Source organism: Macaca thibetana, chromosome 3 (genome assembly GCF_024542745.1).
Source record: "Macaca thibetana thibetana isolate TM-01 chromosome 3, ASM2454274v1, whole genome shotgun sequence".
Classification (NCBI taxonomy): domain Eukaryota; kingdom Metazoa; phylum Chordata; class Mammalia; order Primates; family Cercopithecidae; genus Macaca; species Macaca thibetana.
Genome location: NC_065580.1, coordinates 136,051,046 through 136,065,203, shown reverse-complemented (window position 1 = coordinate 136,065,203; position 14,158 = coordinate 136,051,046). Strand labels below are relative to the sequence as shown.

The 14,158-nt window shown below is 56.2% G+C and overlaps 1 protein-coding gene across 1 annotated transcript in view; it reads right to left on the bottom strand.

Moving 5' to 3' along the window:
- Positions 1 to 597: 597 nt before the first annotated feature.
- Positions 598 to 14,158, bottom strand: part of CASTOR2 (cytosolic arginine sensor for mTORC1 subunit 2) — a 69,442-nt gene continuing 55,881 nt past the window's right edge. Inside the window, exons 4-9 of the mRNA XM_050783749.1 lie at positions 13,880 to 14,012; positions 12,874 to 12,997; positions 11,419 to 11,529; positions 9,954 to 10,036; positions 7,639 to 7,733; positions 598 to 7,539 (exon numbers count right to left, since the gene is read on the bottom strand). Of these exons, the coding sequence (XP_050639706.1) occupies positions 7,474 to 7,539; positions 7,639 to 7,733; positions 9,954 to 10,036; positions 11,419 to 11,529; positions 12,874 to 12,997; positions 13,880 to 14,012 (612 nt within the window). The 3' untranslated portion in view covers positions 598 to 7,473. The remainder of the gene's footprint in view (positions 7,540 to 7,638; positions 7,734 to 9,953; positions 10,037 to 11,418; positions 11,530 to 12,873; positions 12,998 to 13,879; positions 14,013 to 14,158) is intronic.

The window sequence follows — 14,158 nt, the reverse complement described above, 5'->3', positions numbered from 1 at the left end:
GTAGTTCCCTCCCATGTCAAATCAAGCTGGGTTGTATCACACCAGAGCATGATGGAGGCAATGGTGTGTTAATTCTGTGGCTAGGAATAAAAATAACACTTTGGTTTCTAACCTGGACCCTTGCATCTCTTGCTCTGGGGGAAGCCGGGCGCCATATTGTGAGGACACTCAAGCAGCCCCGTGGGTTGGCCCACGTGGGGAAGGACTGAGGCCTCCTGCCTACAGCCAGGCCTAACTTAGAAGTGCATCCTTCAGTCCTTAGCTAAGATTTCAGACAACGGCAACCTCATGAGTGACTCTGAGCCAGAATTGCTCAGCCAAACTTCCTGAATTCCTGACCCACAGAATATGTGATCCATAAATAATGATCCTATTAAGCTGCTAAGTTTGGGAGCAATTTGTTATGCAGCTCAGGTAACTAATACAACCCCTCTGGCTCGGGGGGCCCTTCCTCAGATTCCGCGTGTTTTTCTACCCGCCTCTAGCCCCTGGTCTGTGTTCCCCCGACCACAGTATGGAGGAGAAAGAGATGAGACCAGGTTCTGGCTAGATCAGCAAAAAACCAGACAGCCACCAGCCAGCATCGTTTTTTTTTTCTTTTCATTTTAATTAACACTTTACAAAGTACAAAATATACTGTCTTTTTTGGGGGAACATTAGGTAATTTTTTTTCTCTCCAACATACAGTACATGAATCTCAAGGGTTTTGTGTTTCTTCAACAAGAAAATAAGCTTGAGGGCCCCGGGGGGTAGGGATAAGATGGAGGGTTCTCCCCTTCACCCAGATCTTGGGACCGACAAAACGCCGCTGCTGCTGGTGACTTGGGCAAGCCAGGTGAGGGCTAGAGGGGGCCGTGGGCAGGAAGTCCCCTGTCCCCACTACGATGGGGGGCTCTGGGCAGGGCAGAGGTCCCTCAGTACACCATTCATCCAATCACCCCCATCTCAGGATAACGGAAATGATTTTGGCATAGAGAAAGAGGAGGGCTTGGGACTGTTATCAGCTCCCTACTCTTTTAGAGGGAACTCTGCTCAACTCCTCCTGGACCGTCTTCTGAATACAGGTAAACTGAGGCAGTGGAAGGGAAACCACATTGGCCTTGGCCTGTCTTGGGACCTGAACTTGGTCTGCTGTTCACCCTGCCACCTCCAAAGTTGGGTGAGGGGCGGCCGTCTCCAATTCTTCTGGACTTTCTTCCAGAATGAGCCCCAGTAGATGAGGGAGCGCCAGCCCCCAAAAACTCTCCCTGTGAACGCCATCTTTAGGATGGACCTTTGGAGAGTCGGCACGGGCAGCCCCAGTCCCTTCAAGTCAGAGCTGGGCTGCATCACACCAGAGCATGGTGGAGGCAACGGCGTGTGAATTCTGAGGCTAGGGATAAAAATAACACTTCGGCTTCTACCCTGTGCCTTTGAATCTCTTGCTCTGGGGGGAAGCCGAGTGCCATACTGTGGGGACACTCAAGCAGCCTCATGGGTTGGCCGACCTGGGGAAGGACTGAGGCCTCCTGCCTACAGCCAGGCCTAACTCAGAAGTGCATCCTCCAATCCTTAGCTAAGATTTCGGACAATAGCAACCTCATGAATGACCCTGAGCCAGAACTGCTCAAACTGTTCCTCACACCTTTGCCCCGCTCCAGAGTAGCTCTGACAAGTGGGGTGAGGCCATCCTACCAGAGATGCCCCACCCTCTCCCCTGGAGCCAGGGCCTGCATTCGAGTCCTAACCTCACTCACCTAATTTCTGCACTCGAGACCCGAAAGCAAGACTGCTACTGAGAACTCAAAATGCTCCAAGAGCCAGTCCCATTATCTGAGGTGTGGGCTCGGCATGTGTGCGCGCACACACACTCTAATGCATAGGAACACATCCGCGCTCACACGTACATGCACACGCGTGTGCACAAACCACCCAGGCCTGTGTCCCCACTCCTAGCACACAGGCCGCCCTGCACTTCCAATTTCCATAGCTCCTCTTCCCTTGCAGCGACAGCCATAAGCTCTCGGCCACCAGGCTGCCCCCGGATGCCAGGGCTCAGGCCTCAGGCTCCTGCCTCTGCTCCAGGCTGCGCCTAGCTGGCTTCCTTCCCTGGGGCCTCTTGTTATTTTTTGTACAGGCAGGGTCTTGCTATGTTAACCAGGTTGGTCTTGAACTCCTGGCCTCAAGCTCTCCTCCTGCCTTGGCTTCCCAAAGTGCTGGGATGACAGTCCAAAGCCACCAGGTCTGGCCTCCTTTGAATGGGCCCCTGCCAGGCCTAACCCCCTCCCTCAGCATGGTACCCAAAGCCAGTGTATTTTCTCTGTTGGAGAAGCCCACCGGCCTCACTCAAGCTCTGCCTATTACACCATTCACTGTCTTCATTGCTCCAGGCCTGCTCGGAGCGGGTTAGAAGGTTGGGGGAGCTTCTTCCCATCCCCACGCAAAGTGCTTCACTCAGGAAGTGGTGTCAAAAATCCCATTGGCTGGGCGCGGTGGCTCACACCTGTAATCCCAGCACTTTGGGAGGCCAAGGTGGACGGATCACCTGAGGTCAGGAGTTCGAGACCAGCCTGGCCAACGGCGAAATCCCGTCTCTAACTACAAAAATTAGCCGAGCGTGGTGGCAGGTGCCTGTAATCCCAGCTACTTGGGAGGCTGAGGCAGGAGAATCGCTTGAACCTGGAAAGCAGAGGTTGCAGCGAGCTGAGATCACACCACTGCATTCCAGCCTGGGTGACAGGGTGAGACTCCGTCTCAAAAAAAAAAAAAACAAAAAAACAAACCCCTCCCCCCCGCCATTGTACGGCTGGGGTGCTCTTGCCTTAAAGCCCCCTCTCTTAGCCGGGGCTGGGAAAAGCCCTGGTTGTCCCCACATCCAGATCTCAAGGCTCAGAGAGGGGCCCAGGGTGGCCTTAGGACTCCCCAGGGTATCCCTGGAAAATGTGGCCAGGAGGAGGGGGCTGGTGGGAGGGGGCCGGGGTTCACCTTTGAAGATCACCAGGCAAATAGTGCGCTGCAGGGGCTATGACAGGGGCCTGGCCCTTCCTGTCTTCCCAGTCTTCTCTCCTGACCTCCAGGGCATCCTCTGTCACCTCAGAGGGGCAAGCCCCTCCAGACCAAGCCTCCTCCTGCTAAACAAATGTCACTGTGGCTATGCTGCTGCTTCTGGAGACCACACTGGGAGCCTCTGATCCCCCAGCTCCTTCCTTTCCTACCAACAGCCTGGAGGTGAGAATGCCGGTGGTTTGGAGTGAGGCTCTGGGCCCCCGCCTCTGAATCTTGGGGACGGGAGGCTACCGGGGTCAGGCCTGCAAACCTCTCCAGCTCGGATGCATGCCCTGGGCTGAGGACGGTGGCATGGGCAGTGCCCCTTGAAGGGGGGCGGTCCTAGAGATGCCCATGGAGGACAGAGGTGCAGAGTCAGCAATGCCCAGATCTTCGCTGGGTCAGGATGAGGGAATGAGGGAAAAAGGGGTGTCCTGGAAACCAGAGGAGCCCCACGACGAGGCAGAACTTATCAGTGGCAGGGAGCGGGTGGTCACTGCTCTGTTCCCCCCCATCCTTCAGTTCCCACTGGTACTCAGTGTGCAGCAAGGGAAGAGGGTGGGGTTGAGACTGTCTGAGCTTTTCCTACTGGAGAACCACACAGGGGCCAAGACACACACTCCAGGAGCCCAAGTGGCAGCCCCAGGGTCACCTGCTCACCCCTAGAAATTCCATGAGGCCAGGCACGGTGTCTCACGCCTGTAATCCCAGCACTATGGGAGGCTGAGGCACGCGGATCACTTGAGGTCAGGAGTTCAAGACCAGCCTGGCCAACATGGTGAAACCCCATCTCTACTAAAAATACAAAAATGAGCCGGGCGTGGTGGCGGGCACCTGTAATCCCAGCTACGCGGGAGGCTGAGGCAGGAGACTCGCTTGAACCCAGGAGGTGGAGGTTGCTGCAGTGAGCCGAGATCGTGCCCCTGCACTCCAGCCTGGGCGACAGAGCAAGACTCCATCTCAAAAACAAAACAAAAAAATCCACATCATGGATGGAGAGCCCTCTTTCTCCCCGCCAGGCACCTGCCCCATCCGCCAGTGCCAAGATAACGGGCCCACTCCTCTGATTACCTCCGAGGGATGGACAGCAGATAGGTACAGAGTTCCATGCAACTGCGGATGGAGCCCCTCCGAGAAACACACGCACCTCCAAGTGGGGTCTGGGGCCTGGAGAGACGCTCCCACCCAGCAGACCAGGAGATGGCTGGGGGACAAGGGCAGACGGCCCCTGCCTAGGGAAAATCACATTCACGCCCCACCCCCAAAGAGCTGTGGAGATCAAACCAAAACGACACTACACACAGGACGCCGAGAAGATAAACCAAGCTTTACACGAGCAGGATGGGGACGGGAAAACTAAAGGGGCCCCCTGTGACCGAGGAGCGGGGTCCCTGGGGGGCAGCTCCCATGGATCGGGCTGGAACAGGGACCACCCCTGCAGAGCCAGCCAGGGCGGAGAGCCACACTCTGGCCACGGCGCGTCCCGACATGCGTGCTTTTCTCCATTACACGAGGCCAGTCCCGAGGAGGCGCCCCGGGAGCAGAACCTGAGATTTCTAAGCTTGCAGGTTACAAAAAACAACAACAACAAAAAAAACAGATAAGCCACCTGTGTAAAAACTGCCACCCACGGAGGCGGGATGCAGGCAGCATGTGGCCCATTCAGCAGGCCCAGGTCTTCAGGGTGAGGCCGCTGGTGGGGGGCAGGGGAGAGGGGGTATTCTGATTAAAAGCAAGAAATTCCAAATACTCCTCCCTCGGGATCAACGTCCCCCCAAATAAAACAAGGGTACCCAGGGACCTTGGCTGGGGAAAGCAGGCTGCGGGAGGCATGACCCATGCCACAGCGGGCTCTCAGCACCCATCCCACGTCCCGTGTCGCAGGCTCTTTGAGCTGCTGGCTTTGTTCTCTCCAGTCAGGTCTGAGGGAACCCGTCGGCTTCTGTAATAATCGTATTGCCTATATACTTGAATTAAAAATATATGGTGGCTCACGTGCCCGCGTGCATGGCAGACGGCGCGGGGTGGAGGCCATCACGCCCACACACGTGTGCACACACAGCAGGGAGCTGTGTCCACGGACTGCGCACACAGTATATATTAACATATATATTGCTCAAGTATATATGCTATTTACAGTATATATCTCTATCAACATAAAACACAGTATTTATAGGTGTGTACAATAGATACGTCCTAGGAAGTCTAGGGGACACACGACTCTGGGGTCACGGGGCCGACACACTTGCACGGCGGGAAGGAAAGGCAGAGAAATGACACCGTCAGGGGGAAATGACAGAAAGGAAAATCAAGGCCTTCCAAGGTCAGAAAGGGGACTCAGGGCTTTCACCGCAGCCCTGCCCCACTCGGCCGCCTCCCTTTTGGGACCAGTAATGTACGAGTTTTGTTTTGGAGTTTTGTGCAAAACGAATTAACTAAAAAAAAAAAAAAAAAAAAAAGTTGGTTTCTAATTCATGTGGTGGGTCCCAAACACCCACAAGGATCTTAAAGAACAGCTTCTCTATCTGGTGGGCTTCCAGGGCTTCCCACTCAGCTCAGAGCAGCGGGGAGCACTTTGTCAGGACTAGAAAATATCCCTTCTCCTCTGACCTCAGAAACAGCACAACTTGGCTGGGTGCGGTGGCTCACGTCTGTAATCCCAGCATTTTGGGAGGCCGAGGCGGGCGGATCACTTGAGCTCAGGAGTTCAAGACCAGCCTGAGCAACATGACGAAATCCTGTCTGTATTAAAAACACAATAACTAGCCAGGTGTGGTGGCACGTGCCTGTAATCCCAGCTACTCGGGAGGCTGAGGCAGGAGAATCACTTGAACCTGGGAGAAGGAGGTTGCAGTGAGCCAAGATCGTGCCACTGCACTCCAGCCTGGGCGACACAGCAAGACTCCCATCTCCAAAAAAAAGAAGAAGAAGAAGAAAAAAAACCCAGCACAATTCAACCACCAGAGCTAAAGCCACAGGGGCCCTCGGTCCTGCTCATCCAGAAAACCACCCCACTGGAAGGGACACCCTGGCTAACCCCATGCCTCCTGGACAGGAACACTGAGCTGGCCCGCCACCCGCTGTCCACCTCCCCATGGCCCTCGGGTTCCCTCACCCCCTCCGCTGCTCAGACAGAACCACAGCTGGTTGGGGGGGGGTCCTACGTGGGCTGCCAGCGGCTCCAGCGTCTTGCAACAAATCTCTGCTCCCAGCTTCCCTTCAGAAGACAGGGCCAAGGCTCCTGTGACATCTCCCCACTCCTAGGCCTGTCCCTGGAGCCACAGAGCACCAGCCTAGTGACACGGAGCCTCCAGGCCCCCAGGCCCCCTTGACAGAACTCAAATAGGTCCTATCCTCGCCAAACAGGAACTACCGCCAACAGCAGCCTGGGTGCAAATACATTAAATAAAAAACTAAAACAAAGTATGGTTTTCTCTATTAAGGCTCAGTTAAGCTGCCTCCTGGGTCAAGTACTCATGAATGCCACAGCCCCCGACCGAGGGGCGGGCGGGCAGGCAGGTGAGTTGGGGGCACGGGAGGGAGGAGGACGGCGGGGAGTCCTATGCTGGTCTAGTCGTCTGTTGGGGAGGTGGGACACCACCTAAGAGACCCCAGGCCCGGAAAGTCAGGGATGTCCCTGCTGGGGGAAGCTGAGGCTCTACCTGCCCAAGTCTGGTCCAGGGAGAGCCGAGGGGACAGGAGCTGGTGCTCCAGGCTGGTGGGTCTCCTGGGACCCTCCCTCCTCCCCCAAGGACTGGGTGCTTGTGGGGGAGGATCTGGACAGGGCCCTCTTGGCAGTCTTGCTGGGAGTCGGGCCCAGGCCCTGTGGTTGGCAGGCGGGGTACAGGGGGAGTCTGGGTCCTTCCCAGCTCGAGGATCCCACCTGGGCTCCTGTCTGGGCCTCACCAGCCCCGATGACCTGAGGGGGCCGCGCTGGCCTCCATTCTGAGGGAACCAGCCCTGAGCTGATGGAAGCAGAGACCAGTGACCCCAGTACTCACCCCCAAACCCTCCCAGGCACCCCAAACTCGGCCCCACCCTGCCAACTCCAGCCCTGCAAGGTGACATGACAGCTGGCACGCCGGTGTCTCGTAGGAGGGACCGGCTTCCCTCAGCATCTCCCCCGGCCATGGGTGAGGCCAGATGAAAAGGCGCATCAGCTCACAGGCTCCCTGGGCCTCCGAAAGCATTTTCTGGGGTGGGGAGGCGGGGAAGAGAAAGGTCGTCCTCTGGAGGGCCTGGGGGGCTCCGGGAAGGCAGGAGGGCATGGGGAGGCCTTGGCGTGGGCCCCTGGCCTGGAGGGATTGGCAATCGACGGAGTCTCCCAGAGAGGCCCCTTTCTCGGGGTCCCCAGGCCGATTTTCCAGTCTGTAGAGAAATACTGCAAGATCAATCTTCGGGGTTAGGGCTGGGCCTGGGCGGCGGCAGGGAGGAGCAGAAGAGGTCCTTCTAGTGCTTCTCTGCTTGGCTGACCTTCAGGGCACTGATGACACCGCTGATGTTCTCTTCTGGGACCTGCGCGGGGGGAGAGGAGGCAGATGCCTGCCCGTGAGCCCAGGAACCCGCTTCCCCGCCCCGGCCCTGCCCTGGAGGGGTCTGGGTCTGGACACTCACAAGTGCATGATCGAACTTGAAAGTACTGATGTAGTAGGCTGGGATGTCCGCAGCGGCCAAGGGCTCCGAGATCTGGGCCACGATGCCACACTCATCTAGGGACAGGGGAGACCGTCCTTAGCCTCTGTGTAACCTGGCTACACTGGCCTATGTGGCTCTTCAGCCTCTACCCTCAGTGGGCAATGCCTACCCTGCACCCACCATCCTCCTAGAGATTCCCATCTGCCGTCCCTTTTATTTTTTTTTGAGACAGAGTCTGGCTCCATCACCCAGGCTGGAGTGCACTAGTGTGAGCTCACCTCACTACAACCTCCGCTTCCTGAGTTCAAGCAGTCCTCGTGCCTCAGCCTCCCAAATAGCTGGGATTATAGGCGTGCACCACCACGCCCAGCTAATTTTTTTGTATTTTTAGTAGAGATGGGGGTTTCACCATGTTGGCCGGGCTGGTCTCGAACTCCCGACCTTAAGTGATCCATCCACCTCAACTTCCCAAAGTGCTGGAATTACAAGCATGAGCCACCACACCTGGCCTCCCACTCGCCATCCCCATCCCTCTTGAAGGCTTAACCCAGATGTACCCCATCCAAGAGCCTTCTCTGGTTGCTGGCCAGTGACATAGTTTGGCTTTGTGTTTCTGCCCAAATCCTCCAATAGTAATCTGAAGTGCTGGAGGTGGGGCCTGGTGCAAGCTGACTGGATTATGGGGGTGGATTGCTCATGAATGGTTTAGCATCATCCTCTTAGTACTGTTCTTGTGACAGTAAGTTCTCATGAGATCTGGCTGTTTAAAAGTGTAGCACCTTGGCTGGGCGCGGTGGCTCATGCCTGTAATCCCAGCACTCTGGGAGGCTGAAGCGGGCGGATCACCTGAAGTCAGGAGTTCGAGACCAGCCTGGCCAACATGGTGAAATACCATCTCTACTAAAAATAAAAAAATTAGCCGGGTGTGGTGGCACACGCTTATAGTCCCAGCAACTTGGGAAGCTGAGACAGGAGGACCACTTGAACCCGGGAGGCGAAGACTGCAGTGAGTGAGCCAAGATTGTGCTATTGCACTTCAGCCTGGGTGACAGAGCAAGATCCCGTCTCAAAAAGAAAAAAAAAAGCAAAAAAAAAAAAATGCTATCCACTAAAGACACTGTCTGGACAATTGTGGAAACAGAGGAAAGACTCAGTCTTAGGGAATGACTGACAATTTTCTCCTGTGGAATCCTGTCATTGTGGTTATACAGGAGAAAGTGCTTCTTCCCAGGATGGAAAAGGTGAGGCATTTAGGGGTAAAGTGGTGGGTGTCAGACTCTCTGGGAGATGTCTGACAATTACATGTATTTATGTGAAGAAAACACGTTAAAAAGTTGCCAGCAGCTATTATCTTTGAGCTGTGGAACTAAGTAGTGATTTTTTTTCTCTTTAATTTTTATCACAGCCCCAATTTATTCTTTTTTAAGTTTAATTTATTATTTTTTTTTTGAGACAGAGTCTTGCTCTGTTATCAGGCTGAAGTGCAACGGCATGATCTTGGCTCACTGCAACCTCCACCTCCTGGGTTCAGGCAATACTCCTGTCTCAGCCTCCTGAGTAGCTAGGATTATAGGCACACGCCAGCACGCCTGGCTAATTTTTTGTATTATCAGTAGACACGGGGTTTCATCATGTTGGCCAGGCTGGTCTCATACTCCTGACCTCAGGTGATCCACCTGCCTTGGCCTCCCAAAGAGCTGGGATTACAGGCACGAGCCACCTCGCCCGGCCTCTTTTTTAAATTTTCAGAGACAAAGATTTGCTCTGTCGCCCAGGTTGGAGTACAATGGCATGATCATGGCTCACTGCAGCCTTGAACTCTTGGGCTCAAGTAATTCTCCTGCCTCAGCCTCCTGAGTAGCTGGGATTACAGGCGCCGGCCACCACGTCCAGCTAATTTTAACACTTTTCGTAGAGACAGGGCCTCGCTATGTTTCCCGGGCTGGTATAGAACTCCTGGGCTCAATGGATCCTTCCACCTCCGCCTCCCAAAGTGCTGGGATTACAAGCATGAGCCACCGCGCCCAGCTGTTTAATTTTCTAATAATAAGCAACGTATTAATTTTCGAGAGGGGGCAAAATAAAAGCGCTCTGATTGAAGCCTGCTGCCCCCCGTCCCCAAGAGGCCTGTGTACACCTGCCACACACTGGGGAGCAACAGAAACTTCAGGCTCCCCAAGCCTCAGTCTCCCCATCTGTACCCCCCAGCAGGGGCTGAGTCACTGCGGACAATGCATGTGAGCTCAGCAATGCCAGCCCCGCTCAATCCCCCATGCAAATCCCCCCGGACTCACCAAACCCCAGCGGCTGTCCTCCAATCCGGACCATCTTCCAGAGCTCTCCGGATGCGCTTGTGAACAGCAAGTTACTAGGAAACCTTCGAAAGGATCGAGAGAAGAATCCCCGAGGCTGATGTAAATTGCGCTCCCTCCTTGGCGTGCTGGTGCACCAGCCAGCGCGAGGCATGGGGCTGGCCAGGCAGGTGGACGGGTTGGGCAGAGCTCAGGACCCCCCAAACACAATCCCTGCCAGACACCCGGGACCCATTCAGCCCGCAGCCTCCTCGTCTTGCAGGGAGACAGATAGGGAGGGTGATGTCAGGCTGGGCTTTGGAACAAGACCAAACCCTTGCTAAGGCTGGTCTAGACACCTCTTCCCAGGTCCAGAGCAGAAGCTGAGGGAGAAATAGCACCGGGGCTGCGGTTCAAATCCCCACTTTGCCACCACCCCACAGTGGACCTCGGACAACCACTGCACCTCTCTGAGCTGGGGGGCCAGTTTACTTATGATGAAGGGCTATGGTGAGGGTTTATTAGAGACAAAGTGGCCGGGTGCGGTGGCTCACGCCTGTAATCTCAGCACTTTGGGAGGCCGAGGCTGGCAGATCACTTGCGGTCGAAGTTCGAGCCCAGCCTGGTCAACATGGTGAAGCCTCATCTCTACCAAAAATACAAAAACTGGCCAGGCGCGGTGGCTCACACCAGTAATCTCAGCACTTTAGGAGGCTGAAGTGGGTGAATCACTTGAGGTCAGGAGTTCACGGCCAGCCTGGCCAACATGGTAAAACCCTATCTCTAGAAAAAATAAAAAAAATAAATAGGGTATGGTGGTGTGCGCCTGTAATCCCAGCTACTTGGAGGCTGAGGCAGGAGAATCACTTGAACCTGGGAGGCAGAGGTTGTAGTGGGCCCAGATTGCGCCACTGCACTCCAGCCTGGGCGACAGAGTGAGACCCCGTCTCAAACAATAAATAAAAATACAAAAATTAGCCAGGTGTGGTGGCAGGCACCTGTAGCCCCAGCTATTCAGAAGGCTGAAGCATGCAGATTGCTTGAACCCGGGAGACAGAGGTTGCAGTGAGCTACGATTGCGCCACTGCACTCCAGCATGGGTGACAGAGCAAGATCCTGTCTCAACAAAAATAAAAATAAAAAATATCACGCCTGTAATCCCAGCACTTTGGGAGGCTGAGGCAGGCGGATCGCCAACGTGGCAAAACCCTGTCTCTACTAAAAATACAAAAATTAGCTGGGCATGGTGGTATGTGCCTGTAATCCCAGCTGAGGCAGCAGAATTGCTTAAACCTGAGAGGTAGAGGTTGTGGTGAGCCGAGATTGCACCATTGCACCCCAGCCTGGGTAAGAGCGAGACCCCGTCTCAAAAAGAAAAAAAGACAAAGTGGGTGATGTGCCCTCACAGAGTCCCCCCAGATCCTGGGGCCCACCCTGGGTTGAACGTTCACCCCAGGGCCTGGCTCACCTCTGCTGTGTCTGCACGTCCATCACCAGGGAGATGTAGCCCTCGATGAGGGAGAAGGAGAAGAAGCGGATGTGGCCACAGTCATCCCCGGTGGCCATGGGGTCCTTCACTCTGGGGACCGGGGACAGCTGGTAAGGATGGGGCCCCTGTGGCCCCTGCACATTCACACCAGCCCAGGGAAGTTGGGCCCTGCCCAGGCTTTGATGCCACCCGGGTGACCCTGGGTCAGCGTCCTTCTCATCCTGCTTGCTATGCAATGGGGATGATTTCATGGCATTCACAGAGGCGGGTGCTCCACCTTGCAGGGCTGGAGGCCCGGCCGGCCCCCCACGCAGGCTACACGGGCCCCTTCCCGGGTCTGCCCGCATCTCAGAGCACAGGCTGTGGTGGCTGTCAGCATGCTGGACCCCGGCCCGCCCCACCTCGTGTTGGCCTAAACTTTACAACATCCGCTGGGGAAGTGACACAATGCCTGTTGTTCACCAAATGAAACAATCTGAGTTCTCGGCTCCTCAACAGACTGGGCCTGTCCTTGGAGCTCCGTGGGGAGTGGGGAGTTTGTTACAGCTCCCAGTGTGTCTTTGGGGCTTCACCAAATTTTGGGGTTCCCAGGGTAGGATGTCTCCCCTCTGAGACTGGGGCTTTTAGGTAGAGCTGTATCTCCTCCTCAGCCTCAGGCAGGTCCCTGTCTCCCCCCTCAGACTAGCTCCAGGGTAGGTCCCTGTCTTCCCCCTCAGACTAGCTCCAGGGTAGGTCCGTGTCTCCCCCTTCAGACTAGCTCTGGGACAGGTCCATGGCTCCCCCCTGGACTAGTTTCACGGCGGGTCCATGTCTCCCACCTCAGACTAGCTCTGGGGCGGGTCCGTGTCTCCCACCTCAGACTAGCTCCAGGGTGGGTCCATGTCTCCTCCCTCAGACTAGTTCCAGGGCGGGTCTTTGTCCCCCGCCTCAGACTAGCTGCGGACTAGCTGTGGGGCGGATCTCTGTCCCCCCATCAGACTAGCTCTGGGGTGGGTCTTTGTCCCCCCATCAGACTAGCTCTGGGGTGGGTCTTTGTCCCCCCATCAGACTAGCTCTGGGGTGGGTCTTTGTCCCCCCATCAGACTAGCTCTGGGGTGGGTCTTTGTCCCCCCATCAGACTAGCTCTGGGGTGGGTCTTTGTCCCCCTATCAGACTAGCTCTGGGGTGGGTCTTTGTCCCCCCATCAGACTAGCTGTGGGGCGGGTCTTTGTCCCCCCATCAGACTAGCTCTGGGGTGGGTCCTTGCCTTCCTACTCAGACTAGCTCCAGGGTGAGTCGTCCGTGTTTCCCGCTCAGACCAGCTCTGGGGCAGGTCTGTATCTCTTCCCTCAGATGAGCTCCTGGCAAAGCCTCCCCTCTCAGACTACGACTCCTAGGCGGAGCCGTGTCTCCCCCGGCCCACCCTGCGGCCCCTCATGCCCAAGGCGGCCCTACCCATTGGAGTAGAACATGACATCCATGAGGAGTGTGGCAACAGCAGGCAGCGTGTCGGGGTCCAGGCTGGTGACACAGAACCTGTTGCTTGGGCTGGACAGTGGGTGGATGACCGGCCTCTGGACTATAAGAGCACAAAGATATCAGGCACTGAGGCTGGGACTGAAAGCAGCAGCTTGGATGGGTGCAAGGTCTGGGAAGAGGGCTGGGGAGGGCTCAGCCTCAGGCCCCGAGAGACTTGGTCACTGCTGCTTCTCCAGCCTCTACCACCAATTACCACTGTCCTGATTCTCCATCTTGCCCTCGGGCCCACGGGCCTTTGCACATGCTATGCTGGCTGTCTGGGATGCTCTTCCCAACCGGCACCACCTGGCTCCGTTCCTACCTGTGTTCCAGGCTTCAGCACCACAGTCCCTGCCCAGGGAAACCCACCGCAGGAGTGGCCTCTGGCCATTGCTGTCTGCGTGCACATCCACCACCCTTGCTAGACACGGCAGCAGGGCCTGCCTAGGACCTTTGCATCACATTCTTTTTTTTTCTTTTTGAGATGGAGTCTTGCTCTTGTTGCCCAGACTGGAGGGCAATGGCACGATCTCGGCTCACCGCAACCTCCGGCCTCCTGGGTTCAAGCGATTCTCCTGCCTCGGCCTCCTCAGTAGCTGGGATTACAGGCATGTACCACCATACCCGGCTAATTTTGTATTTTTAGTAGAGACAGGGTCTCTCCATGTTGGTCAGGCTGGTCTCGAACTCCCGACCTCAGGTGATCTGCCTGCCTCGGCTTCCCAAAGTGCTGGGATTACAGGCATGACCACCACCGCGACAGGCTCCATGTTTTGCATCCAGGTGTTGCCTGCCTGGCAAACTCCTGGGATTACAGGCATGCTCAGCCCTTTGCATCCCGGCCTGGAGCTCCAGGAGCCCGTGCCGAGAGCAAGGCTGGTCTGCGGCTGGGTCTGGTAACTTCGTGAGGTTTCTCCTGCACAAACCCCCGCCCCCAGCTCACCCAACTTGGGCTTCACGAAGCCGTTGGTGATGCCGAGGTTCTCGGCTGCCACGGTCTCGCCGTTGACGACCCGCAGGATGGTGAACTCTGATGACAACGTGTGGGTGACAAAGGGCAGGTCCCGCTCACGCACCTAGGGGCAAGAAGTTGAGGCTGTGTGTGCCTGGTGGCCCTGGGGGATGTGGGCCCGGGGCACCGGCCTTTCACCCTGAGACTCTGCCCCCACCCTGAAGTAGCATGGAAGGGCGAGGCTGCAAGGGGTGGGAGATGGGAACGAGC